Raw genomic sequence first — 27,659 nt, 5'->3', positions numbered from 1 at the left:
CCTTGATGAGGGAACTGCAGGCGGTCAGTTGGAGCAGTGGTAGTGTATTGATGACTGAAATTTGTGTCCTGTTGCCCATCGCTGGTCTGTCTATCAGTCTGAGTGTTACGTGGTTTTTATCATACATCATACTGATGTTTTCTGTTCCACTGCTTTATGACAGCTGTCTTTTCTGTTCTTAGGTAAATGTGTGTTTTCTTTGATTCTGTGTTAAAGTTGCTCTTTTGCTATTGTTTTGATTTTCAGTTCCCATGTTGAGTTGTGCTTAGTCCAACTGATGCAGAAATAAAGGATGTTAAACCCACTTACTCGTTCAGTCACTCATTCACTCATATTTCTGATTCTCCTGAATAAGTACCAAGACTGATTCTCTCAGCCTGTTCATGCATCTGTGACACATTTTTTTGGACCTTATTTTTTTCTATTGATCTGATTTTTGGAGTGATGTCTTTACTGTCAATGGTTAAATAAGTCAGTCGACAGAAAGTTAACAAAATTAGATCTTGTACCAGTAATTGTATTACATTTAATAATTTAAACACCCACTTATTGTTTTACTTGGGCGCCTTGTGTGTTGCAATCAATTTGACTGCTTAAGGCAGTCATTTTGCTGCCATACTGGATTTATGCAAATGAGTTTGCAATCAGCTATTTCAGTTTGTACCCTGTAAGCATTTTATGACCATAAAATTGAAAAATGTCTTTTTCAATGCTTGAAAACTTGCTTATAATTAAATAAATGGTTCAAATTACAACCCCAATTCCAATGAAGTTGGGACGTTGTGTAAAATGTAAATAAAAACAGAATACAGTGATATAAAAACAATGATTTTCAAATCCTCTTCAACCTATATTCAGCGGAAAACACCACAAAGACAAGATATTTAATGTTCAAACTGATAAATTTATTGTTTTTGTGCAAATATTTGCTCATTTTGAAATGGATACCTGCAACATGTTTCTAAAAAGCTGGGACAGTGGTATGTTTCCCACTGTGTTACATCACCTTTCCCTCTAACAACACTCAATAAGCGTTTGGGAACTGAGAACACTAATTGTTGAAGATTTGTAGGTGGAATTCTTTCCCATTCTTGCTTGATGTACGACTTCAGTTGTTCAACAGTCCGGGGTCTCCGTTGTCGTATTTTGCGCTTCATAATGTGCCACATATTTTCAATGGGCGACAGGTCTGGACTGCAGGCAGGCCAGTCTAGTACCCGCACTCTTTTACTATGAAGCCACGCTGTTGTAACACGTGCAGAATGTGGCTTGTCATTGTCTTGCTGAAATAAGCAGGGACGTCCCTGAAAAAGACGTTACTTGGATGGCAGCATGTGTTGCTCCAAAACCTGGATGTACCTTTCAGCATTGATGGTGCCATCACAGATGTATAAGTTGCCCATGTCATGGGCACTAACACACCCCCATACCATCACAGATGCTGGCTTTTGAACTCTGTGCTGGTAACAATCTGGATGTTTTTTTTTCTCTTTTGTCCAGAGGACACAAAGTCGATGATTTCCAAAAACAATTTGAAATGTGGACTCATCAGACCACAGCACACTTTTCCACTTTGCATCTGTCCATTTCTAATGAGCTCAGGCCCAGAGAAGGCAGCGGCGTTTCTGGATGTTGTTGATGTATGGCTTTCACTTTGCATGGTAGAGTTTTAACTTGCACATGTAGATGTAGCGACAAACTGTGTTAACTGACAGTGGTTTTCTGAAGTGTTCCTGAGCCCACGCATAAGATCCTTTACACAATGATGTTGGTTTTTAATGCATCGAAGGAATCAAAAGTCATGGACATTCAATGTTGGTTTTTGACCCAGATTCTCTGAATCTTCTGATTATATTATGGACTGTAGATGATGGAATCCCTAAATTACTTGTAATTGAATGTTGAGAAACATTGTTCTTAAACTGTTGGACTATTTTTTTCACACAGTTGTTCACAAAGTGGTGATCTTCACCCCATCTTTGTTTGTGAACGGCTGAGCCTTTTGGGGATGTTCCTTTTATACCCAGTCATGACACTCACCTGTTTCCAGTGAACTTGTTCACCTGTGGAATGTTCCAAACACGTGTTCTTTGAGCATTCATCAACTTTCCCAGTCTTTTGTTGCCCCTGTCCCAGCATTTTTGAAATGTGTTGCAGCCATCCATTTCAAAATGAGCAAATATTTGCACAAAAACAAAGTTTATGAGTTTGAACATTAAATATTTTGTCTTTGTGGTGTATTCAATTTAATATATGTTGAAGAGGATTTGCAAATCATTGTATTCTGTTTTTATTTACATTTCACCAAACATCCCAACTTCATTCGAATTGGGGTTGTATATGACTTTTTTATGTATTTAGCCTCATTTTTGGCTTTCATTTTGAAAAATGCAAATTATGTGTATCTCCACCAATTAGATTTTCTATACTTTTAATATGTTGATATTCATACCTCAAATAAATGCACTGTGGCAAAAAAAAAAAAAAAAAAATTCTATTGCAATGTTTTGAGGATAAATCTTAGATTTCTTAGAGTATTATGCAAAAGTTAGAGAAGATATTATTGAGCAGTATTTCTGCAATAAATGGAGAAGTTTGCAAAATATTTTTGCCCTATTGGGGGGCTCTGGAGGGCCCTTAGAATGATCCAAGCACAATGACATTTTTTTCTTGCCAGTAGGCAGCCTCCAAAAAAACTATCCAAAATTAAAGAACAAAGTAACTGAACAGATTTTCTGTGATAAATCCAACAGCGTGAAAGATGACTTGTTTTTGCCATTGATGGGTGCCTTGGGGGGGGGTTTACAGAGATTCAATCATCTTGTCCAGCTTACCATGACCAGACAGTCCCTTGAGGATTTTCTATGCCACATTTCAGACAAATTCATCAAATATTGTTTTTACAAAAATTGTACATTGTACTGCGCATCACGCACAAATCTTGGTGGCATTAATCTGATGGACATCCACCAAAGGATTTAAAAGTATCTCATAATGAACAAGAAAAAAAAATGTGGCTCCATATTTGGATCATTACCAATTTGAATTTAGTCTCCTGTGACACAGAGGTGGTCTTCCTCCACAGTTTAGTCCACATTCATGCATTTCTTTTTATGATTGAGAGAAATGCACCAAATGCCAAATGTTGTAGCTGATGTTCCCTCACAGTGCAAGTGATCCTCCTCATTTGTATCTGTAAGACCCTCTGTCCACTTTACAAAAGGGTAAACTCACATGATAATCACCACCTCCTCCTCAATCCACCTGCAAGCATACAGGATCATCCTGTAGTGCGCCGCCCATCATCTGGAATGTCGCAATCATAGGGATGCTCGAGAACAAAATTTTTCACTGTTCAAAATGTCAGTGCTGATAGAAATCATCGGGAACCCGACTGGGTCACAGATAAGCTTGTGCAACGCTCCGGCAAGCAGGTGGCAAAATAGTCCATCCCTTGAATAAGTGTCACCATGGACAAGGTCAGTGCTAGCTTCAGCTTTTCCCCTTTTGTGGCCTCAGATGCCGTTTGCTTCCCAAAAGTGGTGGGCACAGTTCCGCTAATCCGCTAACCACTAATTATCAAAGCTAACGTTTTCATTAGCTGATTAGCTTTTCAGATAACTTTGAAAACCATCAGCGGACCAATTAGCTTCCGGTAAATTTAGTTCAGATAACTTTTAGACCGCTAACATATTTTTGCAGCCACTGTAAATAATGCCGAGTGTGAAGCGTCCAGGATGAAAATCAGCATCTCCAAATCCGAGGCCAGGGTTCTCGACCGGAAAAAGGTGCTTTGCCTTCTTCAGGTTGGTGGAGTGTCCTTGCCTCAAGTGGAGGAGTTTAAGTATCTCGGGGTCTTGTTCACGAGTGAGGGACGGCTGGAGCGTGAGATCTATAGACGGATCGGTGCAGCATCTGCAGTGATGCGGTTGCTGTATCGGACCGTCATGGTGAAGAGAGAGCTGAGTAGGGGGGCAAAGCTCTCGATTTACCGATCGATCTACGTTCCAATCCTCACCTATGGTCATGAGATTTGGCTCATGACTGAAAGAATGAGATCGCGAGTACAAGCGGCCGAGATGAGTTTCCTCCGCAGGGTGGCTGGGCGCTCCCTTAGAGATAGGGTGAGGAGCTCGGTCACTCAAGAGGAGCTCGGAGTCGAACCGCTGCTCCTCCATGTCGAAAGGAGTCAGTTGAGGTGGCTCGGGCATCTTTTCCGGATGCCCCCTGGACGCCTCGCTGGAGAGATGTTCTGGGCACATCCCACTGGGAGGAGGCCCCGGGGAAGACCCAGGACACGCTGGAGGGACATCTCTCAGCTGGCTTGGGAACGCCTTGGGGTTCCCCCGGAGGAGCTGGGGGAGGTGTGTGTGGATCGGGAGGTCTGGGTGGCTTTGCTTGAGCTGCTGCCCCCGCGACCCGACTCCGGATAAAGCGGAAGAAAATGGATGGATGGATGGATGTAAATAAAGCTCAACAGTTAAAACATTTGTAAAGTCCGAAATCAAAGATTTTAGTGCCTGTCTGTACATGCTTTGTAGCAGACAGACAGCCACGAATGGTCGAGCTCTATCCTCTGCAGGCAGAAAAGAGCTGACTACCATTGAGAAAGGAAGAGGGAGAGAAAAAAAAAGACAATTTCTCTTCATACCATATAGACCTGCCGGTCATTTCACTGGAGTCTTGCACAGGCAGACAGTTTTGACTTATGGTTCTAATTTTAAACAAACTAATTACAAAGTGAAAATTACAAAGTGATATTTTTTACAAAGTGATATTTACAAAGCGATATTTTCACTTTTACAAAGTGAAAATATCAGTTATATGTTTTAGTTTTAAAGTAATGCACTAATTTTGAAAGTTCTCGCGTTTAGACACGGATGCTGCATTGCATTATGGGTACATTAGTTTCCTGATGTCGGTGGTGGGCTGGTTAGTATAACACACAGTTACTGAAATGTGTGGTGGGTTTTACAAATAAATCTGTATTTGTAAATATGTCATTTTTTCATTTGTAAAAAAAGGCAATTTGAAAACTAAAATTGCAAATGTGCGGCTGCTTACACTGCCATCTGCTGGCAGTAGATGGCAGTGTTCATGTGATAGGTGTGAATGTCTTCAAAGTGATGTCACAGAGGAGTCATGTGATGATGTCACACAGAGTCAAAAACACTATTACAGGCATTCATATATTTCCTTGCGGTGCTCAGCGGATGCGTTCGCCCTCTGATGCCTTTCATTTTTAATGAAAATGGAACGGCTGCGTCTCTACACTGATTTTTTAATATGAAGCAGAAAAAGCAGGAGAAGACGGTTATTCTCGGCACTCCCTCGGGTTTAAGTATTTAAAATGAACTTTACTCTGTGCAAATGTGCATTCTTTAATTGCCATTTCTAAGAGAAATGAAGCTGGTGAACTTAAAGCAATATTTGTCCAGTACGGTTTCCTCAGCAGAGAAATTTCAAAAACTGGCTTCATCGTCAGATAATGTATGAATCCGTCCCAGTGGTTACAGACAATAACCCCTGATGGCTGTTTATTTTCGTACAGCGAGTTCCAAAGCCGTGATGCGTCTGGTTTTTCCTCTCAGAGACGCACCAGATGCCTGAGGGTGCAGCAAATCTCCCAGAGGGCCGTGGGGCTGAGGTGGGTCCAGGTAAACAGCGACTTCATTATCGGTGTTGGGAGGTGAGCTGCCTTCCTCCTCACTCATTAAGACTCTTTACTCTTCCTCTCCTGTGATGAGCTCCCAGGTGCCACTTTTCCGTTGTGTCAGTGTTGCAGATGGTTGTTAATTCTAACTATAATCAATTCAGCACAGACCAATTCTGCAGTTGTAGCGATCATAACAATGGAGACACTTATATTCCACGAGCTCAGTGGCCTGTTAATCAGCTGAGGAAAAGCCGCAGGGGCGAATTTTGCTCCTCCATGACGCAAGTCACAACAAATTAAGGAAACAATCTCCCAGCTGGCTACGAAGTCACGTGACATTAATCCGCTCGTTCCGCAGGTGAGACCTGATCTAACCTGATTCTAATTAACTGCAGAAGAACAACGACCATCACATATATAAAAAAAATGACACAAACAGACTAAAATTAAAGCCAATGCCCATTTTTTTCCTCCTGTCACTCAGAAACATCCAGATAACAAAATGAATTTCAGGAGGAATATATATGTTTTTTCATGCTTCTCTGTGACTCTCAAAACTTTCAAACTGCTATAAGTCAAATCACATACACTCAACAAAAATATAAATGCAACACTTTTGGTTTTGCTCCCATTTTGTATGAGATGGACTCAAAGATCTAAAACTTTTTCCACATACACAATATCACCATTTCTCTCAAATATTGTTCACAAACCAGTCTAAATCTGTGATAGTGAGCACTTCTCCTTTGCTGAGATAATCCATCCCACCTCACAGGTGTGCCATATCAAGATGCTGATTAGACACCATGATCAGTGCACAGGTGTGCCTTAGACTGCCCACAATAAAAGGCCACTCTGAAAGGTGCAGTTTTATCACACAGCACAATGCCACAGATGTCGCAAGATTTGAGGGAGTGTGCAGTTGGCATGCTGACAGCAGGAATGTCAACCAGAACTGTTGCTCGTGTATTGAATGTTCATGTCTCTACCATAAGCCGTCTCCAAAGTCGTTTCAGAGAATTTGGCAGTACATCCAACCAGCCTCACAACCACAGACCATGTGTAACCACACCAGCCCAGGACCTCCACATCCAGCATGTCCACCTCCAAGATCGTCTGAGACCAGCCACTCGGACAGCTGCTGAAACAATCGGTTTGCATAACCAAAGAATTTCTGCACAAACTGTCAGAAATCGTCTCAGGGAAGCTCATCTGCATGCTCGTCGTCCTCATCGGGGTCTCGACCTGACTCCAGTTCGTCGTCGTAACCGACTTGAGTGGGCAAATGCTCACATTCGCTGGCGTTTGGCATGTTGGAGAGGTGTTCTCTTCACGGATGATGCAAAGGAGATGTGTTGCACTGCATGAGGCAAATGGTGGTCACACCAGATACTGACTGATATCCCCCCCAATAAAACAAAACTGCACCTTTCAGAGTGGCCTTTTATTGTGGGCAGTCTAAGGCACACCTGTGCACTAATCATGGTGTCTAATCAGCATCTTGATATGGCACACCTGTGAGGTGGGATGGATTATCTCAGCAAAGGAGAAGTGCTCACTATCACAGATTTAGACTGGTTTGTGAAAAATATTTGAGGGAAATGGTGATATTGTGTATGTGGAAAAAGTTTTAGATCTTTGAGTTCATCTCATACAAAATGGGAGCAAAACCAAAAGTGTTGCGTTTATATTTTTGTTGAGTATAACTGCCTGATGACAATGCAGCAATGAACCCAATATCGCCCCCCACAGGATGCTTGCAATCAGTTGCATGAAGCTTCCTGCAGCTTTTTAATTATGGATTTAATTATGTAGTTTATTCTGTTGCTGCTGTCTCATATAATGTGTTACATTTAGTAGTAAAATTTAATGTAGATAAACAATGTTTTTTTAAACTGCTTCCTGTTAATGTTTCAGAAGAAGGAGAAGGATCGCCATCATCATCATCATCATCATTGGAAATGCAACACAATTTGCATTTAACTGTCTTCATTACAGTTAGACTCAATCCAGCCACTAGGAGCAGTGGGCAGCCAACGTGCAGATGCAGAGATGCTGCCTTGCTCAGGGGCAGAGAAAGGTGAAGACCCCAATGAGCATGTTTGAGATGGTGGGAGGAAACCAGAGCACCCGGTGGAAACCCACACTGACACGGGGAGACCATGCAAACTCGACACAGAAAGGAACTGGACAGCAGTGGACTCGAACCCCAGACCTTCTTGCTCAGGGGCTGCCTGGCCAAGCCTATGGAAGGGCAAAGTCTGACTAATCCAGCATCTCAGCACAAACATCCAGGTACACAGCTGAGACACCTGGTCATGAGGATTTTGTCCTCCACAAAGTAGATGGATGAATGAACCAATGAACATAACCTGTTTACCCCCCACCCCACCCCACCCCACCCCCCACTGCCACAACCACTAATTATTCACCACAAAAAAAGCTTTTAGATTTTAGCACAGTAATTTAAGTTTGTTTAAAATTCAGGTGGATTTTATCAATTTCTCTTTAAGTCAAAATACACCTGTTAGGCCGACTGGCACGTGTGAAAATAATGGATTGAAGTGACCAAAAACTATGTTGAGAAACTAAAATGTATTAAATTAAAAATGCACAGAGCGCACTGTTTATTACACAACAGCTTTTTATTCATGAGACAATAATGCACATTCTGTCCTCATTTGACACTGTGAGGGTCAAACTTCATAATATGTCTGAACAAACTCTAAAAATCTGACATTCAAATGGAAAAAAAAAAGTTTTCTGATTCATTTGCAGCTTTGTGTGCTTCAGTAATCTTCGCAATTAGAAGCCAAAATAGATTTTCTGATCAGCTCAAGAAAACCAAAATACAGATTGTTCTGTCTGTAAAGCAAACATGTAATTATGTGACTTAACAAACAGATTAAGTCTTTTAAACAGATGTTTTAATTAATCGTAAAGAGGACAAATGTAGAGTGTGACGACAGTTTGAAGTTTTACTTTAAAGACTTTCTGCAGCAGCTAATTGAAGATAATTCACATATGGTGCAGCAGTTTCTCCATATTTCAGAGAAAAATACTCCAGAAAATGCTGTAGACCAGCAGCCAGCTCTTCTCTCAGGTGTTTGCTTCATGGAGCATGAAATAGTCCCTGTAACATATGAAAGATGACACTGAATTGTGGCGCTTTCAGCCATGGTTTGGTTTGCTGCAGAATATTGCTCGGGGAAAGTCCACATTGCATCAGCGCCGAGCGGCCCGACTGCAGGCACAAGTCATTTTTCACAGCTTCAGTCCAATGAGGTCATTAGGTGCTGGTCCAGGAGAGCCGAGCCACTCCTTCACACATTCATAATCTGTTGTTTTAGAACATTCCAGAACAACGTCACTGCGGCAACACAGCTGCTGAGAATCAGGTCGAAAAAGCCACAAAAGCACATTAGGAACGTGAGCGTGATCTTCTGTAAAGACACATGCCGCGCAGACTTCATGTTCCTGACAACATTCTGAGAAGATGGGCTTTTAAAGCCTGGGGACATGTTGACTTCCTGTGGGATCTGCTGTTGTGTTGTTAATGTGGAGTTAATCATGGCGCATAAACATCCAGAGCTCCTTGTCCACCCACTGCAGTGCAGCGCGCAGTGCAACACAAGTATTATTAGTTGTCTGGAAAAAGTGGTGTCACGGCAGCTCGTAGACTATCTTACTGAGAATAATTTGATCCACTGCAGTCTGCTTTTAGAAAATATCATTCCACAGAGACGGCTCTCACTAAAGTGGTGAATGATCTTCTGCTTACAATGGATTCGGACACCACTACGGTTCTGGTGCTGCTAGATCTCAGTGCTGCATTTGATAGAGTGGATCATCATATTCTACTTGATAGGCTGGAAAATCATTTTAGGATTACTGGGAGTGCCCTTGCATGGCTGACGTCATACTTGACCAGTCGTTCTCACTGTGTTTTGTACAATAACACTACCTCTAATCTAGTGACATGAAATCTGGGGTTCAACAGGGGTCCGTCTTAGGCCCCCTGCTTTTCTCCCTTTCTATAGCATGCCTTGGGCACATGCTGCGGTGTTTTGGGATTACCTTTCATTGCTATGCTGATGATACTCAGTTATACCTGCCAATAACGGCTGGTAATTTCATCCACATAAAATCCTTAGAAGATTGCCTTGTGTCAGTGAGAAGCTGGATGTCTAGCAATTTCCTTGTTTAAACTCTGATAAGACTGAAATGATGGTTCTTGATCCAGTGAGACATTGACATCTATTTGACCAGCTAATGCTTAGCCTAGGCTTGTTTGTCATATCACTGGGGTAATTTTTGATCTGACGTTGTCCTTTGACCTCCACATTAGAGATATTACTAGGACTGCTTTCTTCCATCTGCAAAATATGGCGAAGACTCATCCCATCCTGTCTATGGCTGATGCTGAGACCCAGATTCATACATTTGTTTTGTCTATATTGAACTACTGCAATCTATTATCTGTTTTCTGGTTTACCGCAGTCCAGCATTAGGGGTCTACAATTGGTTCAAAATGCTGCTGCCAGACTTTGGCATCTCTTCACTGGCTTCCTGTCCCTGTGAGATCAGATTTTAAGGTTCTGCTACTAACCTATAAAAGTGTTCACAGATTGGCACCTCCCTACTGGGTCTTCTGAGGGGTCTCCTCCCAAATGGACATGCCTGGAACACCTCCCTAGGGAGGTGCCCAGGGGGCATCATTACCAGATGCCCGAACCACCTCTGTATCCCAGTTACCTTGGACCCCAGGAAGCCCATTTCAGCCAATTGTGCCCACAAACTAGTTGTTTCGATCATGACCCAACCCTCATGACCATAGGTGAGAGTAGGAACAAAAATTGACCAGTAGATCGAAAGCTTCGCCTTTTGGCTCAGCTCCCTTTTCGTCACAACAGTATGGCAGAGTGAATGGAACACTGCCGCTGCTGCACCGATTCTCCAGCCAATCTCCTGCTCCATTATCCCCTCACTTGTGAACAAGACCCCGAGGTACTTGAACTCCTTCACTTGGGGCAAGACCGTATTCCCTACCCAGAGTAGGCAATCCATCAGTTTCCTACTGAGAACCATGGCCTCAGATTTTGGGGTGCTAATTCTCATCCCAGCCACTTCACACTCGGCTGCAAACTAATCCAGTGAGTGTTCCTGAATAAGTGGTTAAAGATGAGTGATTTTAATTGATTGTAATGATTGTAAAGTTTATTTTTGTATGTTAAAATATTTCTGTATTTCTTTTTAATAAGAAAGAAATTATTTTGCTTTACGTTTCCAAGAACCTTATTTTTACACTGTATGTGCCTTGCGATTAGAAGGGCAGTAATTAAAAAAAAAAATTAGATAGATAGATAGATAGATATATAGATAGATACTGTATATAGATAGATAAATATCATCAATATAAAGAATGAAGTCAAACAAACCAATTAAACGCTGAGGTCAGATCTGAATAAAAAAAAAAACCCTCTATTGGACCCGTTTGCCTTGAATATTCCTGCAGGATTAAAGAAAAGAAAAGAAAAGAAAACATAGACTTAACCCATTCTGGTCCACTTTCACCACCACGACAATGACTAGCCTTATTTTAATCCTGGAGGAGAAATAATTTAAAGGTCTGGTTGAGGCGGTGTGCAGCAGAGATCATTCACGGTGCTCTTGTTACTCCCTGACTTCAGGTATTAGCAGTCAGCCGTCACCTTTGAACTTCACTCAATAAATTGCCAGACAGACGTCAGTTAGCACCAGGTTATGGTGCAAGTGAAAGCTGTGGTCATCCCGCTCCTCTTTCATTAGAGGCCTCCTGCTAATTAGCTGCCATTCATCCTGCGTCTGCCTCCAAATCAGCTTCCAGAACCGAACTAATGGTGTGCTGGAATCTAGCAGACATGTCACATCTTTAAAATACAGGAATAAATCCTGTCAGCCGTCACATCCACAACAGCCAGAGATTAGAAACAAGCAAATACACCAAGACCAGGAACCACAGGTTCCACTCTGTCTAAAACACATCTCGCCCACCAAAAACCTCACTCACTCACTCATCTTCAACCACTTATCTGGGATCAGGTCGCGGGGGCAACAGCTCCTGCAGGGGACCTCCGACTGGGGGATCCCGAGGCGTTGCCATGCCAGTGTGGCGATATAATCTCTCCACCTAGTCCTGTGTCTTTCTCGGGGTCTCCTCCCAGATGGACGTGCCTGGAACACCTCCCTAGGGAGGTGCCCAGGAGGCATCCTTACCAGATGCCCGAACCACCTCAGCTGGCTTCTTTCAACATGAAGGAGCAGCAGCTCTACTCTGAGCTCCCCACTGATGACCGATCTTCTCACCCTATCTCTAAGGGAGACACCAGCCACCCTCTTAAGGAAGCCCATTTCGGCAACTTGTACCCGTGATCCTAGTTCTTTGGGTCATGACCCAACCCTCATGACCATATGTGAGAGCAGGAACAAAGACTGACCAGTAGATCAAGAGCTTCGCCTTTTGGCTCAGCTCCCTTTTTGTTACAACAGTACAGCAGAGTGAATGGAACACCGCACCTGCTGCACCAATTCTCCGGCAAATCACACGCTCCATTGTCCCCTCACTCGTGAACAAGACCCCGAGGTACTCGAACTCCTTCACTTGGAGCAACACCATATTCCCTACCCAGAGTAGGCAATCCATCGGTTTCCTGCTGAGAACCATGGCCTCAGATTTCAAGGTGCTTATCCTCATCCTAGCCGCTTCACACTTGGCAGTGAACCGGTCCAGTGAGTGTTGGAGGTCACTGACCAATGAAGCCAACAGGACCACATCATCTGCAAAAAGCAGGGATGAGACCCTGAGCCCACGAAAATGGAAATCCTCCTCCCTCCAACTACACCTCAACATCCTGTCCATGAATCTCACAAACTGGATTGGTGACAAGGCACAGCCCTGGCGGAGGCCAACCTCCACTGGAAACAAGTCCAACTTACAGCCAAACAAACAAACACAGCTGTTGCTTTGTGAGTACAGAGACTGGATGGCCCTGAGAAGGGACCCCCTCACTCCATACTCCCGCAGCACCTCCCACAGTATCTCCCAAGGTACCCGATCATACGCCTTCTCCAAGTCCACAAAACAAATGTAGACTGGATGGGCATACTCCCAGGCCCCCTCCAGGATCCTTGTGAGAGTGAAGAGCTGGTCGGTTGTTCCACGACCAGGATGGAATCCACATTGTTCTTCTTCAATCGGAGTTTCTACAATCGGCCTAACCCTCCTTTCCAGCACCCTAATGGCACACACTCTCTCATCCCCCTTTTTACATATGGGGACCACCACCCCAGTTTGCCACTCCTTAGGCACTGTCCCAGACCTCAACGCAATGTTGAAGAGACGTCTCATCCAAAACAATCCCTCCACACCCAGGGCCTTCAGCATTTCTGGACGGATCTCAGTAACCCCCTGGGCCTTGCCACTGCGGAGTTGTTTGATTACCTCAGTGACTTCCACCAGGGAAATTGACGAAAATCTCCGGGAACTATCACCTCTCCGGGAACCATCACCTTATCATGATGGAGAGGTTTGTGTGCCACTATGAACCTGACAGATGTGTTGTCTGGAGCCTTTGTGCTCCTGGTCAGGTCTCCCATGGCAAATTGGTCTCAGGCGAGAGGCCACACCAAGAATGGTTCACAAGACACCATGACAAAACGAGGCAACGGAAATGTGACCCAGCCCGGATGAAGCCCGAGGCCCCCATCTGGAGCCAGACCTGGAAGTAGAGCCCGTGAGTGAGCACCTGGTGCTTGGCTTACCATGGAGCCCAGTCAGGCACAGCCCGAAAAGGCAATGTGGACCTGCGCGTCTGCTCACTGGAGCCAAACGGCACCAACATATCTCTCCTGTTTTAGCTTCACTGCAGTGGTTGCCTGTTGCTTTTAGAATTGATTTTAAGATTTTGTTGCTTGTTTTTAAATCAATTCATGGTCAAGCCCCATTCTATTTATCTGATATGCTGTCATTTCATACTCCAGGAAGAGCTCTGCGCTCCGCGGACCAGAGTTTACTGGTCTGTCCCAGATCTAAGCTAAGGACCAGGGGAGACAGAGCCTTTGCTGTTGTGGGGCCTAAGCTCTGGAACTCTCTGCCATTGAATGTCCGACTGGCTCCTTCAGTTGACTCTTTTAAGACTCTTTTAAAGACATATTTTTTTGCACTGGCTTTTAATACAAGATGAGCTGAACACTGCCACATCTTTTACTGTCTTGTTGATTTATTTTGTTCTTGTATTTAACGATATAATTTTAATTCCTTTTATTGTACAGCACTTTGGGGCAGTGTTGACTGTTTGTAAATGTGCTTTATAAATAAACCTGACCTTGACCTTGACCTTCCGTCTCTACCCTATGGGCTCCTCACCTGCAAGGAGAACTGCTGCTGTCAGGTGTGCTGTCCCATTGGTAGGGATGGGTATCGATAAGATTTTATTGATATCAATACCATTATCGATTCCACTTATCAATCCGATTCCTTATCAATTCCCTTATCGATACCTCTTGTGAATTTTTTGTGTACTAAAAGTAGGCTTTACAGGTTTTCTATCTGTTTTATTCTTTTACTTCTGTTTTTAATTATGTATTTGATTTTTTTTAAATTGATTTATTTTAATTTTTTATGTTGAACTGTTCTATGTGAGGCACCTTGAGATGGCTTTTGTTGTGATTTGGTACTTTATAAGCCAATTAAATTGAAATTGAACAACATTTTATTGAGTCTTAAAGTAAATAAATATGAAATTGGTCACTGGATCCATAAACTTTGGACATAATAAACTCTACATGGTGGATCCTTGATCTGTGGACATAAATAGAAATAAACAAAATCTGTCGTTTTTGTCAAAAGCATTTCCTTTCAGACATTATTGGCATGAAATTCTTTCCATACATCTGAGCTGACTGTGCTGCACGTCAGCATGCAGGACATCTCATTTGGGGAGGAAAAAAAAATGTTTTAGTTGATTGTAGTTTACTGTCTGTATTACAATGTTTGTAAGAGGTGTCATTTTACTTAAAGCGGCAATTCGTTTTGAAGTTCTTAATTTTGACCAGACTCTGTCTCGGCAGAGAGCCGCGCAGTATTTGGAGCTGTGTCAACGGAACGGAGGATGATTCTCATTTCATGACTGCAACAAGACACAAGTCCCAGTTAGTGACTTTAATCCACACAAAAGTGAGTCATGATATTTTAATGGCTTTGAGAGGGGTTAAGAAGCAGACTTGCCATTTCTGAAGAGCAGCGAATCAAAGAACCAACGAGCTAGTGGATCGAAGCATTGCTTCATTGGTTCACGCTTCAAAGTGGAGTCACGCTGCAGAAATGGTTGATTACAGACCTGCTGCAGGGTAATTATTTATTTATTTTTACTACCTAACGTTCTTGGCATTTGTTTTCCACACAAAGTTAAACAATGTTGATTAAGGTGTGTGTGTGCGTGTGTGTCCGTGTGCATGTGTGTGTGACCAAGGGTGGGTAGGATTACTTTGAAACAATACATGTGGATTACATGTATGTATGTACATACATTTGGATTACTTGTAATCTGATTACTTTTGGATTACATTTCAAAGTAATACTACCCAACCTTGTGTGTGACTGAGTGAGAGGGAGAGAGAGAGATTGTTCTAAGACTGTTTATTTTTTAATGATCTGTGTGAACTTGGTGATTCTGTGATTCCTGCTTCTGTGGCGTGTTGTCTGTGAGGCTGCCAGCTTTGCTCTTCTGGAAAATGGCAAAAATGGATCTGTTAAAGTGGTCTCTGAACGCAATTTACACTATTTTTTCTACAAGACACTCGGGGGCGGAGGACCCGACCTGTCCTGCCGGGACGCATGTGATGGGCTACGTGATGGACAGTTGGAGGAAATGGCAGGTCATGTGCCTTTACAAGCTGTCTGTGGAGGACGTTGAAGATGTGTATATATTTGGCTCGGTGGTGACCGGCTTTCTGCTGTGTGGAGCGGGCATAGCGCTGGTTTACCGGAAAATTAAGAAGGTGGAAGTGGCAATAATTGGCCCGTCCAGGCTGCCCCACATGATTGATTCGTTTGGAAGGGCAGTGTCAGCTCAGTCGGCGGGTGTTAACCGCACGTTGGAAACCATCTCTGGGAGGATGGCTGCACTGGAAAACCGCTTTGATCATCAGTAATGACCACATCTCCTATATTCAGATGTATTGAAAGCCACTCTGTTTCAGACTGTGGAATCTTTCAGGCGTCTGCTAATCTGGATATTCATTCGGCTTCCCAAAACACAGCTGCACTTCAAGGCCGCTGTGATAAAAACCTCCTAAAGAAGAACAACACTTAAGCCTCACTCCCTGGTCTCCCCCCGCCCTTACTTTCAGATAGAGATCAGTTCCTGTCTGTGTGTGTGTGAGAGTGAGGTCTGGGTGCAGAGACGTGTCTGTGTAGGGACGGGCAGGCGCTGTGTGTGACTGGCCAATCACAGTGCGTGAAGACAGTCAGTTACCCAATCAGGATTGTCCTTCAGCATGAGCACAGATATAGATGAGTTTTACTCGTATCATGCTCGTGCTCATCAAAAATGCTTTATCTGTACTGAATACAGTGGTCCCTCGCTATAACGTTTCGCGGCCTCGCAGTTTCGCAGATTTTTTTAGTCCAATTTTGCATGCTTTTTTTTTTTTTTTTAACAGTGCATTGTGTTCTGTGTCCTCATCAAGCAGGCCAGTCGCGGCACCGCAAAGGGAGAGTACGCGCATTGTGTTCTGCATGTCTGTTTATAAGAATCTTCTCGCCCAGAAGAAAAAAGAGCACCAACAACTATCCATAACTGTGTTCTTCACTCGGAAAAAGACACCTGCACCGAGGTGTCACTCAGTGGAAAAAGGCGCGACAGTGGTGCTGCGCCAGGACAAAGAGGCGCAATCAGAGGAACTGTGAAATACTGGTCAGTCACTATTAATAATTTCTTATGTGTCCAACCTCATAGGTTGATCGTTAAAATTAAATTTGTTAGATCTAAAAGCCAACATAATTATTTATAGGAAAACGTTCTACTTTTATTTCTCAAACAAATGTTTGGGCCTGAAAACAGGTTGGTCTTATTTTTCTACTGAGGTTTGAACTTTGAGAGTGTTTACACACGAGAGAAAAGTGAGAAAATGTTAATGCCTGTTTGATAAAAGTGTGTAAAGCGTGTAGTGAGGGGTTTTACAGCCTTAAAATGTCTATAATAATTGTAAAAAATAACACTGACTACTTTGCGGATTTCGCCTATTGCGGGCTATTTTTAGAACGTAACTCCCGCGATAAACGAGGGACCACTGTACTTGTCTGAAATGAGTATCCGGCTCAACCCTGATATTTATAATAAAGTTCATGATTAAACTGTAAAACATTACAACTCAGTTACATGTCATTGTCATGAAGGTTTGATGATGAAATGCTTGAATCATGGCCATTTTTTATGAACAGCATATATCAGCAGATATATCAGTAGTGGAAATTATACCCCCCCCCCCCCTAAAAAAAAAATCCATATCGGTCAGGCTTTCCTTCTTATGAAAGTACTGAAAGCATAACGAATATCCGTTATAAACGAGTATAAAACATTAACATGTTCACATTTAGCCGCATTCTGTCTCCAAACCGTTTCATCAAACTGATGTTAGCATCTGCTCATCAGCGCTCATCATCACTGTCCATCATTCTCCCTAAAATGGAGTCAGACTGAAAAGAAATCAACTCTGGATCTGTCCTCAAACACTGAAACACGAACATGCACAAAAGAGACTGGTGAGGGAAGCCACCAAAACCCTCATGGGCGCTCTGAGGGATCTGCATGCTGCAGTAACTGGAGAGACTGGAACGTATAGATACTCAAAAAGTACATATGATGCGTGTGTGCAGGAGGAGTGAGCGTCCAGGCTGGAGTTCATGTGTCATGTTCATTTTTTTTTTATCTCAACTTCCAGCCCATTACAGTAAAACAGACAATTAAATAAATAAAAAAAAAAAGCTGAAATCAGAACTCACCCCGACACCATCCTCCTGTCTGTACTGTTTCCAGGCTCGGCCCGTGTCGCTGTACAGCAGCATATATTTGCTGACCCAGGCCGAACTGTCGTAGCGTCCCTGCGTGGCCACGGCCGTCACCTCCATCCGGTCTCTGAGGTCCACCTGGAGCCAGGGCTCCCGGTCTGTCACCATGGGAGACCAGCCTCCGGCTCCTTGGGCGAGTGAGAAACAGAAGACGAGAGGATGCGTTGAGCATCGATCTGGCCGATGAGCAGCAGATTGTTGTGGTTTAATACCCGGTTTTAATCTGGGCTCAGTTTGCAAAAACTGTTCTGGTCCGGTGGGAGTCTGTGGCTGGAGAGTTCTCCGGTTACCGTGATAGTTTGAAGACCGGAGGAGATTTTAAGGTTATATTTAGACACTTGTCAGCTGATGAACTTTGATGTCTGGCTCACGCTAATTTAGCTGCTAGCTCGCTAATGAATGTACATTAGCTGATCTTTTAAATTCGCTTTCTATTCATTCGGGCCAAATTGAAATGATTTTTTAGCAGACCTTCACATTAAATTCTTTGGAACTGTTCACACAATTCTGTGAATTATGTCCAACAAATCATGCATTTTGAGCTAAACAAAACTTGCTTTTAATCACAAATGGAATTAAAAGCCCAGACACTTTTTCCTCATCTCTTGTCATATTAGTCCATGAGCCAGGAGACAATCTGGACCTAATCAGCACCACTTAAGGGGGCAAAACAACACTTACAGGCCAGCCTCAGTGTACTATGACCTACATAAGTATGGTGGCCATCCAGGGTGGTAGCTGTAGTGATGTAGGGGTCACAATATAAAAAAATGCTCCAGTCATATTGAAACATACACTGCATGATTTCTCTAATCGTAAAGAGTCCAAAAAGGTATAGTTTTGACTGACTATGATTGAATCTTATGGAGTTATTGGGTGAAAACAGCAAAAATGGTGACAAAGGTTAATTTCAGTTTGTACGAATACAAATTATTGGTTAAGGTAATAGGATTAATAGCTGATAATAGTATCAGCTGCTTTTGAAGAGTTTCAGTCAGGTTTCAGAATTCATCATAGTACAGAAACAGCATTAGTGACGGTTACAAATGATCTTCTTATGGCCTCAGACAGTGGACTCATCTCTGTGCTTGTTCTGTTAGACCTCAGTGCTGCTTTTGATACTGTTGACCATAAAATTTTATTACAGAGATTAGAGCATGCCATAGGTATTAAAGGCACTGCACTGCAGTGGTTTGAATCATATTTATCTAACAGATTACAATTTGTTCATGTAAATGGGGAATCTTCTTCACAGACTAAGGTTAATTATGGAGTTCCGCAAGGTTCTGTGCTAGGACCGATTTTATTCACTTTATACATGCTTCCCTTAGGCAGTATTATTAGAAAGCATTGGTTAAATTTTCATTGTTACGCAGATGATATCCAGCTTTATCTATCCATGAAGCCAGAGGACACACACCAATTAGTTAAACTGCAGGATTGTCTTACAGACATAAAGACATGGATGACCTCTAATTTCCTGCTTTTAAATTCAGATAAAACTGAAGTTATTGTACTTGGCCCCACAAATCTTAGAAACATGGTGTCTAACCAGGTCCTTACTCTGGATGGCATTACCCTGACCTCTAGCAATACTGTGAGAAATCTTGGAGTCATTTTTGATCAGGATATGTCATTCAATGCACATATTAAACAAATATGTAGGACTGCTTTTTTGCATTTGTGCAATATCTCTAAAATTAGAAAGGTCTTGTCTCAGAGTGATGCTGAAAAACTAATTCATGCATTTATTTCCTCTAGGCTGGACTATTGTAATTCATTATTATCAGGTTGTCCTAAAAGTTCCCTGAAAAGCCTTCAGTTAATTCAAAATGCTGCAGCTAGAGTACTGACAGGGACTAGAAGGAGAGAGCATATCTCACCCATATTGGCCTCTCTTCATTGGCTTCCTGTTAATTCTAGAATAGAATTTAAAATTCTTCTTCTTACTTATAAGGTTTTGAATAATCAGGTCCCATCTTATCTTAGGGACCTCATAGTACCATATCACCCCAATAGAGCGCTTCGCTCTCAGACTGCAGGCTTACTTGTAGTTCCTAGGGTTCCCAGCTTTATCTATCCATGAAGCCAGAGGACACACACCAATTAGCTAAACTGCAGGATTGTTTTACAGACCTGGAACCAGCTCCCAATTTGGATCAGGGAGACAGACACCCTCTCTACTTTTAAGATTACGCTTAAAACTTTCCTTTTTGCTAAAGCTTATAGTTAGGGCTGGATCAGGTGACCCTGAACCATCCCTTAGTTGTGCTGCTATAGACTTAGACTGCTGGGGGGTTCCCAAGATGCACTGAGTGTTTCTTTCTCTTTTTGCTCTGTATGCACCACTCTGCTTTTAATCATTGGTGATTGATCTCTGCTCTCTTCCACAGCATGTCTTTTTCCTGATTCTCTCCCCTCAGCCCCAACCAGTCCCAGCAGAAGACTGCCCCTCCCTGAGCCTGGTTCTGCTGGAGGTTTCTTCCTGTTAAAAGGGAGTTTTTCCTTCCCACTGTCACCAAGTGCTTGCTCATAGGGGGTCGTTTTGACCGTTGGGGTTTTTCTGTAATTATTGTATGGCTTTTGCCTTACAATATAAAGTGCCTTGGGGCAACTGTTTGTTGTGATTTGGCGCTATATAAATAAAATTGATTTGATTTGATTTTGATTTTTGATACTGTTGATCATTTTATTTTTCTGTCCCGCCTAAAACATCATGTTGGCATTTGTGACACTGCACTTAAGTAGTTTGAATCATATTTAACAAATAGAAGTCTCTCAGTCATGACTGCCTCACTGTCATTTGGAGTGCCACAGGGCTGTATCTTGGGCCCCATTTTGTTCTCACTATATATGCTGCCACTAGGGTCCATTTTTGCCAGACATAATCTAGCATTTCATTGCTACGCAGATGATCTGCAAATTTATCTGTCCGTGTCTTTAAACAGAGAGGATGCCACCAAACGTCTAATGCACTGCATTGGTGATGTAAAACTGTGGTTAGCACAGAACTTTCTCCATTTAAATGAAGATAAAACTGATCTTATTTTGTTTGATGACTCAGTAACTTCTGATTTTGGCTTGTCGTCATCTCACTTTAAATGTGCTGTGAGAAACCTTGGAGTAATATTTGATGGCACTTTAAGATTTGATAAACAGATTGACAGTGTTGTTACAGCAAGTTCTTATCAGCTGCGTCCTTTAAGCAAAGTGAAGCCTTTTTTAAATCACATAGACCTTGAGAAAACTATTCATGTTTTTATAAGCTCCAGAATAGACTATTGTAATGCACGTTATTTTGGAGATTCCCAGTGCTGTCTCAGTCATCTTCAGCTGGTGCAAAATGCGGCGGCCCATTTTTTAACAAATACACCATGACGTCAGCACGTCACACCAGTCCTTTATTCTTTGCATTAGCTTCCTGTTTCTTTTAGAGTTCATTTTAAAATTTGATTCTTTGTTTTTAAAGCTCTTAACGGCCTTGCCCCTTCTTATCTGTCCGAGCCTTGAGGTCCACCAATCAGCTGGTACTGGAAGTCCCCAAAACCAAGTCCAAGCAATGGGGGGGGTGGGGGGGTGGGGTCAGGTCTTCTCTGTTGCTGGGCTCAGACTCTGGAATAAACTGCCCTCTGATATATGTTCTTTAACTGATATTGGTCTTTTTAAGTCGAGGCTCAAAACGTATTTATTCAGGCTGACTTTTAACACTGAGCAGCACACTGACACTTTACCTTCTATTGTGTTTTCTTGTCTTGTTTTAATGTGCTTTTAATTTTTTATTCTATATTGTTTTTATTTTACTGTAAAGCACTTTGGTCACCTTAAGTGTTGTAAAGGGCTCTATAAATAAACAATGATTGATTGATTAATAAATGGACTAGTTTGGATGGTGTTGAATGTTTGGTCTCTAAAGTAAAGGTCAAACAAGGTCATGTGACATATGTTACCCCGTAACTCAATGGCTAAGCACAACAGACGGTGCAAACGGTTCCTATTTAAAACTCTGTTAACCAATAATTTGCATCACATTTTATGAAAATTGGAGTAACTTTAACTTATGGCCATGTGAACTTTTGGTAACAAGGATCTTCGCACAGACAGGACACTCACCGTCTCTGCGGTTGAGTTTAGCGTTGTAAGCGGCATAACTGTTGGATGACTGTGAGGAACTCTGGAACGACGAGTGCGGCAACGTGGACACCAAAGCACTGTTGCAGTTATCTGAGGAAAAAAAAAGACAAATACATGAATAAATAAATAAATAAGAAAAGCTCAAAGCTGCAACAACATCCTCAAATCCAGACAGTATTTTAAAAAAATAGCCTCTTCAACACAACTCGAACTTCTAACATACCAATGTGACGAGTTGCCGGAAACAGTGACGGCTAACAAAAGCCTCATGAAGCAACTACTGTTTTTTCATGAGTCCACTAGATGGTTCTGTCTTTAAAAGCAAAAGTTTAAAAGCAAACCAAAGTGCAGTAAGTGTTGAACTTAAATGCTTCATGAGGTCTCATTTGGCTATCACAAGTTGGAAGTTAGGGAGTGATTGGTGGCCAGGTCTACAACTGTGGGGCTAAAAATAACGTGATGTCAATTTCAATTTATTTTATTTGTATAGCCCCAAATCACAGCAATGCTGCCTGATCTGGCACGGATCTGGGACAGATGTGGTCCGCATCAGAGTACCGTGGCAGGAACATGGGGCATAACGATAAGCAATTTTATCTGCACTCGGCAAAAACTATCCATTAGTGGTTATAAACTCTGTACTCTGTAATCGTGATCGTCACTGAGGCTTTTTTAAATGCTTATTGCAAAGCGGTTTGTTTCTTTACGACAATCAAGTTTTATAAGTCCAGGGACACTGATCTGTGTGTTATAGATACAAATCAGTTTACTCGGATCCACGGAACTTACCCCTGTAAAACTTATTCCTGCCACGGTGCTGTGATGTGGTCCACATCTGCCCCAGATCTGTGCCAGATATGGTCTGTAAACGGTTGGTCTTTTGCGGATCCAGTTTGGATCTGATCCGGATCTGTTCCAGAACTGTAAAGTGGAGCTGTGCCGGATCTGGGCCAGGGTGCAAAAACTGTCTGGACCGGATCTGTTTTCAGGATTGGTACCAGATGTTGGACTACATCCGGCCCGGATCTATTTGCTGTCTGGGATACCAGTATGCTAGCCATATGAAAGGGAAAATAAGTGCATCTTAAGTCTGAACTTGAATGCATCTACATAATCTGACTGTTTTATTGATGCAGGGAGATCATTCCACAGAACAGGGGCATAATAAGAGAAAGCTCTGTGACCCGAAGACTTCTTATTCACCCTAGGGACACAAAGTAGTCCTGCACCCTGAGAACACAAAGCCTGGGCCGGTACGTAAGGTTTAATTAGGTCAGCTAAGCAGGGAGGTGCCAAGCCGCAAACACTTTTATAGGTTAGTAGCAGAACCTTAAAATCTGATCTCACTGGGACAGGAAGCCAGTGAAGAGACGCCAAAATGGATGTAATGTTGTCAAACTTTCTGCTTCCTGTAAAAAGTCTGGCAGCAGCATTTTGAACCAGTTGGAGAGCCCTAATGCTGGACTGTGGTAAACCAGAAAATAGAACATTGCAGTTGTCCAATCTAGAAGAGATAAATGCATGGATCAAGGTCTCAGCATCAGCCATAGACAGGATGGGATGAATTTTCACTATATTTCGCAGGTGGAAGAAAACAGTTCTCATAATATCTCTAATGTAGAGGTCAAAGGACAACCCAGGATCAAAAATTACCCCAAGGTTCCTCACTTTGTCAGTGTGATGTATGACATGAGCCTAAGCTAAGTGTTAGCTGGTCAAACTGATGCTGATAACCCACAAGTGTAGAGTAAAGGGTCTGTGGTGCTGAGGTAGCAGACGGGGCTAAAAAAACATGGACCATTGATCTATGAATTGACAAAACTGATATGGATAATCATAAACTCAGTTGACCCTCCATGTGAACTTTTGGGCCACCGCGCTCCGTCTGTGCGTCGGCCCTTTTCTGGATTATGTGTTTGAGTTATACATGAACGCATCAGTTCCGCCGCTGGGGGACACTCGGCCACAATGTGCCTTGTTTAAATTATGTGGTAGACATTTGTTTTCACTTTGAGTTTGAAAGGCAAAAATGTATTAATTTATTTTGATTTGATGTGTAAAAACTAAAACATTTTCATAGAATTGCATCATGTCCAAATATCTCTTTTCTAAACAATAATGTCGCACTGCTCAGAGGTTTAGGAAAGACGGACGCAATGTGAGCTGGAATTAGCAAAGTATATTCAATAAAACGTCTGATAAGCTTGTTTGTAAATCAGCTAGGCTACATAGTTAGCATCTGGCTACCTCACAAAGTTATTGTGGAAGCTATAAAAACCACCGAGCAGCTTTTTCTCAATAATTCCTCATAAAGTGGCTTTGTACATATTTTTAAAATTTTTTTGTGAATTTCGTACATATCACAAGTGTTGTTCAAGCAGTAAACTTTGATGGCCTCAGATGAAGCCCTTCTGGAAAAATAAAGTTGCAGTTCTTTGTGTGGCCACTTGAGGCTGACTTCAAAAACAAGCAAGTTCCCATTCAAAGTTAAAATGTTCAACTTTAGAGCAGAAAAGAATGGTTTTGCTCTCTATAGAAAGTTTTCTCCTCCATGACAACTACTGGGGGCTGGGGGGCAGATTTTATTTGACTTTTCAAACTTCTCAGTCGAAGTCATTTTAGTTTGAGCGCTCACTGTGACCGTATCGGTGTCCGCTCAGCGTGTCTGCTCACTGTTGTGTTGTTGAGGCGTCTGTTTGTTTGGAGCGTTTCATTACAAACACCTGGAATAATCCAGTTTGTTGTTGTGGTCAAACGTCCTAACAGGTTACCTCAGACGTCTCTGCTGTAATATTCACACTAAGGGAAACTGTGTTAGCACTTTTAGCAGCCGTTAGGTCCCTTTAAAGCACAATTACTAAGAAAATAAGCAGCTCATAATTTTTAATGCCCACTCCAAAGCAAATCGTGAGGAGAACCAAATCTGCATTTCTGAATGTTGCTTTTTATGCAATAAGTGAAATTCGTAGCAATATGCACAAAATGCAGCACATAATATTTGCTGTCATCATATGACCCTTATTTTTTTCTTGCTAACATAAGTTAGATATGCATCCATCTTTGCGCTCGTTGTTAAACAGCATGTGCCGCCCGTCAGCAGGTGGCTGATCCCGCCGCTCTCACAGTCATTGTGGTGGCCAGTTTTCTTGACTTCCAACTGGCCTTTCTGAAAAACTGTTGACCCGGTCTTTGGGAGCTCAGAGGTCAGCAGCACAAAGACCACATGTGAACTCACTGTCACTGTAAATAAACATCTCAGGGTCAACAAAATCAAGGAAATCTGAATAAATCTATTAATTTCACTGAAATGATTAAAAGGTCTCTTGTGTTATAACATTAATGAAGTAGCTAATATAAATTATAGCTCTTGTAAGTCGTCCACATCACAATTTTGATTTTAGCATGAAGTTTTTCAGCATCTCACAGACTTTGTTTAGTTTTTTTACTGAGTGACCTCTGCTGTCTGCTCCCTGACGGCGGCGGCGCCTCCACCGTGCAGTCTTAATTAAGTCTGCTGATAAAAAGAAAAAAATGTGAAATTGCACAGCGGAGCTGTTAGAGGCTGAAGGTGCATCAGCAGCTGTCAGAATCAAAGTTTGAAACACAGGATGCTGGAAAATAACAGACCCGCTCGACTTTCTCAAATAGCTCTCAAACAGTCTATTAACACCTGCGGTGAACCATGAAGACACCAGAACAGGAGTGAGGAGCCTCCAGTTGTTCCTGTGCTGGTTTGTGCATGTGTCACAGTGAAGATCCAGCCGTGTGAGGTCAGGACTAACAGGACAACCCGCCACAATAAGAGCCACCGCTAAAAATCTATTACAGTGTGTCACAAATAAGAGAATCAGATGTAAATCAAACTTGAAAGCACTCAGAGTGTAGAACATCACCATCAACCTGACCATTGACGCCAAAATAATTCTGGTCATTATTCTCTGGTTATTTAACCAACTTGTTCCTGTCTGTTGATACTGTATGTGACCCTGTGATTGACTGGCGTCCTGTTCAGGGTGAACTCCACCTCTCACCCTATGACTGCTGGGATAGGCTCCAGCTCTCCATGACCCTTGATTGGAGTAACCAGGGATAGAAAATGAATGAATGAAAAACAATGCTCTTCAAAGAAAGATTGGAAGGGATTTGTATATTTCTCACTATACAGTGGAGAATATCATCAAATGATTCAAGAAATCTAGAGGAGTTTGGGTGCATAAATGCCAAGGGTGCGAGCCTAAAGTGAACACCCATGATATCTGATCCATCAGATGGTGCTGCATCAAGAAGAGTCATTCATCAATAGCTGATATAACCACACAGACAACAGATTACTTTGGGAAACCTTTTTCAAGCACTCCACTATGGAGTTACATTAACAAATGCCACTTAAAATAAAATGTTACTGTGGGGGGGATCAAAAGAGATTATGAGTTAGACCACAGCAGAAACATGTATTGTGGGAAGATGATTCGGTGTTCCAGATCCAGAGGTGGGACAAAGTCACTGTCAAGTCATTCTCTAGTCTTAAGGATATGATTCCTTCTTTATGTTCTCTAATGCCATATACCAACACAGTGCAGAGTAGCTACCAAAATCTGTAAGTGAGATAGCGTATCTCGTCAATAGTTTTACATCCTCATTGAAGACAACTTTGGATGCTGTAGCTCCTCTGAAAAAGAGAGCTTTAAATCAGAAGTGCTTGACTCCGTGGTATAACTCACAAACTCGCAGCTTAAAGCAGATAACCCGTAAGTTGGAGAGGAAATGGTGTCTCACTAATTTAGAAGATCTTCACTTAGCCTGGAAAAGAGTCTGTTGTTAGGACATCTTACTACTCATCACTAATTGAAGAAAATAAGAACAACCCCAGGTTTCTTTTCAGCACTGTAGCCAGGCTGACAGTCAGAGCTCTATTGAGCCAAGTATTCCTTTAACTTTAACTAGTAATGACTTCATGACTTTCTTTGCTAATAAAATTTTAACTATTAGAGAAAAAATTACTCATAACCATCCCAAAGACGTATCATTGGCTGCTTTCAGTGATGCTGGTATTTGGTTACACTCTTTCTCTCTGATTGTTCTGTCTGACTTATTTTCATTAGTTACTTCCTCCAAACCATCAACATGTCTATTAGACCCCATTCCTTCCAGGCTGCTCAAGGAAGCCCTACCATTATTTAATGCTTGGATCTTAAATATGATCAATCTATCTTTATTAGTTGGCTATGTACCACAGGCTTTTAAGGTGGCAGTAATTAAACCATTACTTAAAAAGCCATCACTTGACCCAGCTATCTTAGCTAATTATAGGCCAATCTCCAACCTTCCTTTTCTCTCAAAAATTCTTGAAAGGGTAGTTGTAAAACAGCTAACTGATCATCCGCAGAGGAATGGTCTATTTGAAGAGTTTCAGTCAGGTTTTAGAATTCATCATAGTACAGAAACAGCATTAGTGAAGGTTACAAATGATCTTCTTATGGCCTCAGACAGTGGACTCATCTCTGTGCTTGTTCTGTTAGACCTCAGTGCTGCTTTTGATACTGCTGACCATAAACTTTTATTACAGAGATTAGAGCATGCCATAGGTATTAAAGGCACTGCGCTGCGGTGGTTTGAATCATATTTATCTAATAGATTACAATTTGTTCATGTAAATGGGGAATCTTCTTCACAGACTAAGGTTAATTATGGAGTTCCACAAGGTTCTGTGCTAGGACCAATTTTATTCACTTTATACATGCTTCCCTTAGGCAGTATTATTAG

General features: G+C 42.1%; 1 protein-coding gene across 1 annotated transcript in view; it reads right to left on the bottom strand.

The window, feature by feature from the left end:
• Nucleotides 1-27,659, bottom strand: part of cntnap5a (contactin associated protein family member 5a) — a 267,130-nt gene that overhangs the window by 165,006 nt on the left and 74,465 nt on the right. Inside the window, exons 2-3 of the mRNA XM_034186315.1 lie at nucleotides 21,876-21,986; nucleotides 17,700-17,893 (exon numbers count right to left, since the gene is read on the bottom strand). Of these exons, the coding sequence (XP_034042206.1) occupies nucleotides 17,700-17,893; nucleotides 21,876-21,986 (305 nt within the window). The remainder of the gene's footprint in view (nucleotides 1-17,699; nucleotides 17,894-21,875; nucleotides 21,987-27,659) is intronic.

This window comes from Thalassophryne amazonica, chromosome 14 (genome assembly GCF_902500255.1).
Source record: "Thalassophryne amazonica chromosome 14, fThaAma1.1, whole genome shotgun sequence".
Taxonomy (NCBI): domain Eukaryota; kingdom Metazoa; phylum Chordata; class Actinopteri; order Batrachoidiformes; family Batrachoididae; genus Thalassophryne; species Thalassophryne amazonica.
Note: the sequence above shows the minus strand (reverse complement) of the source record. Positions and strands in the feature narration are given on the sequence as shown.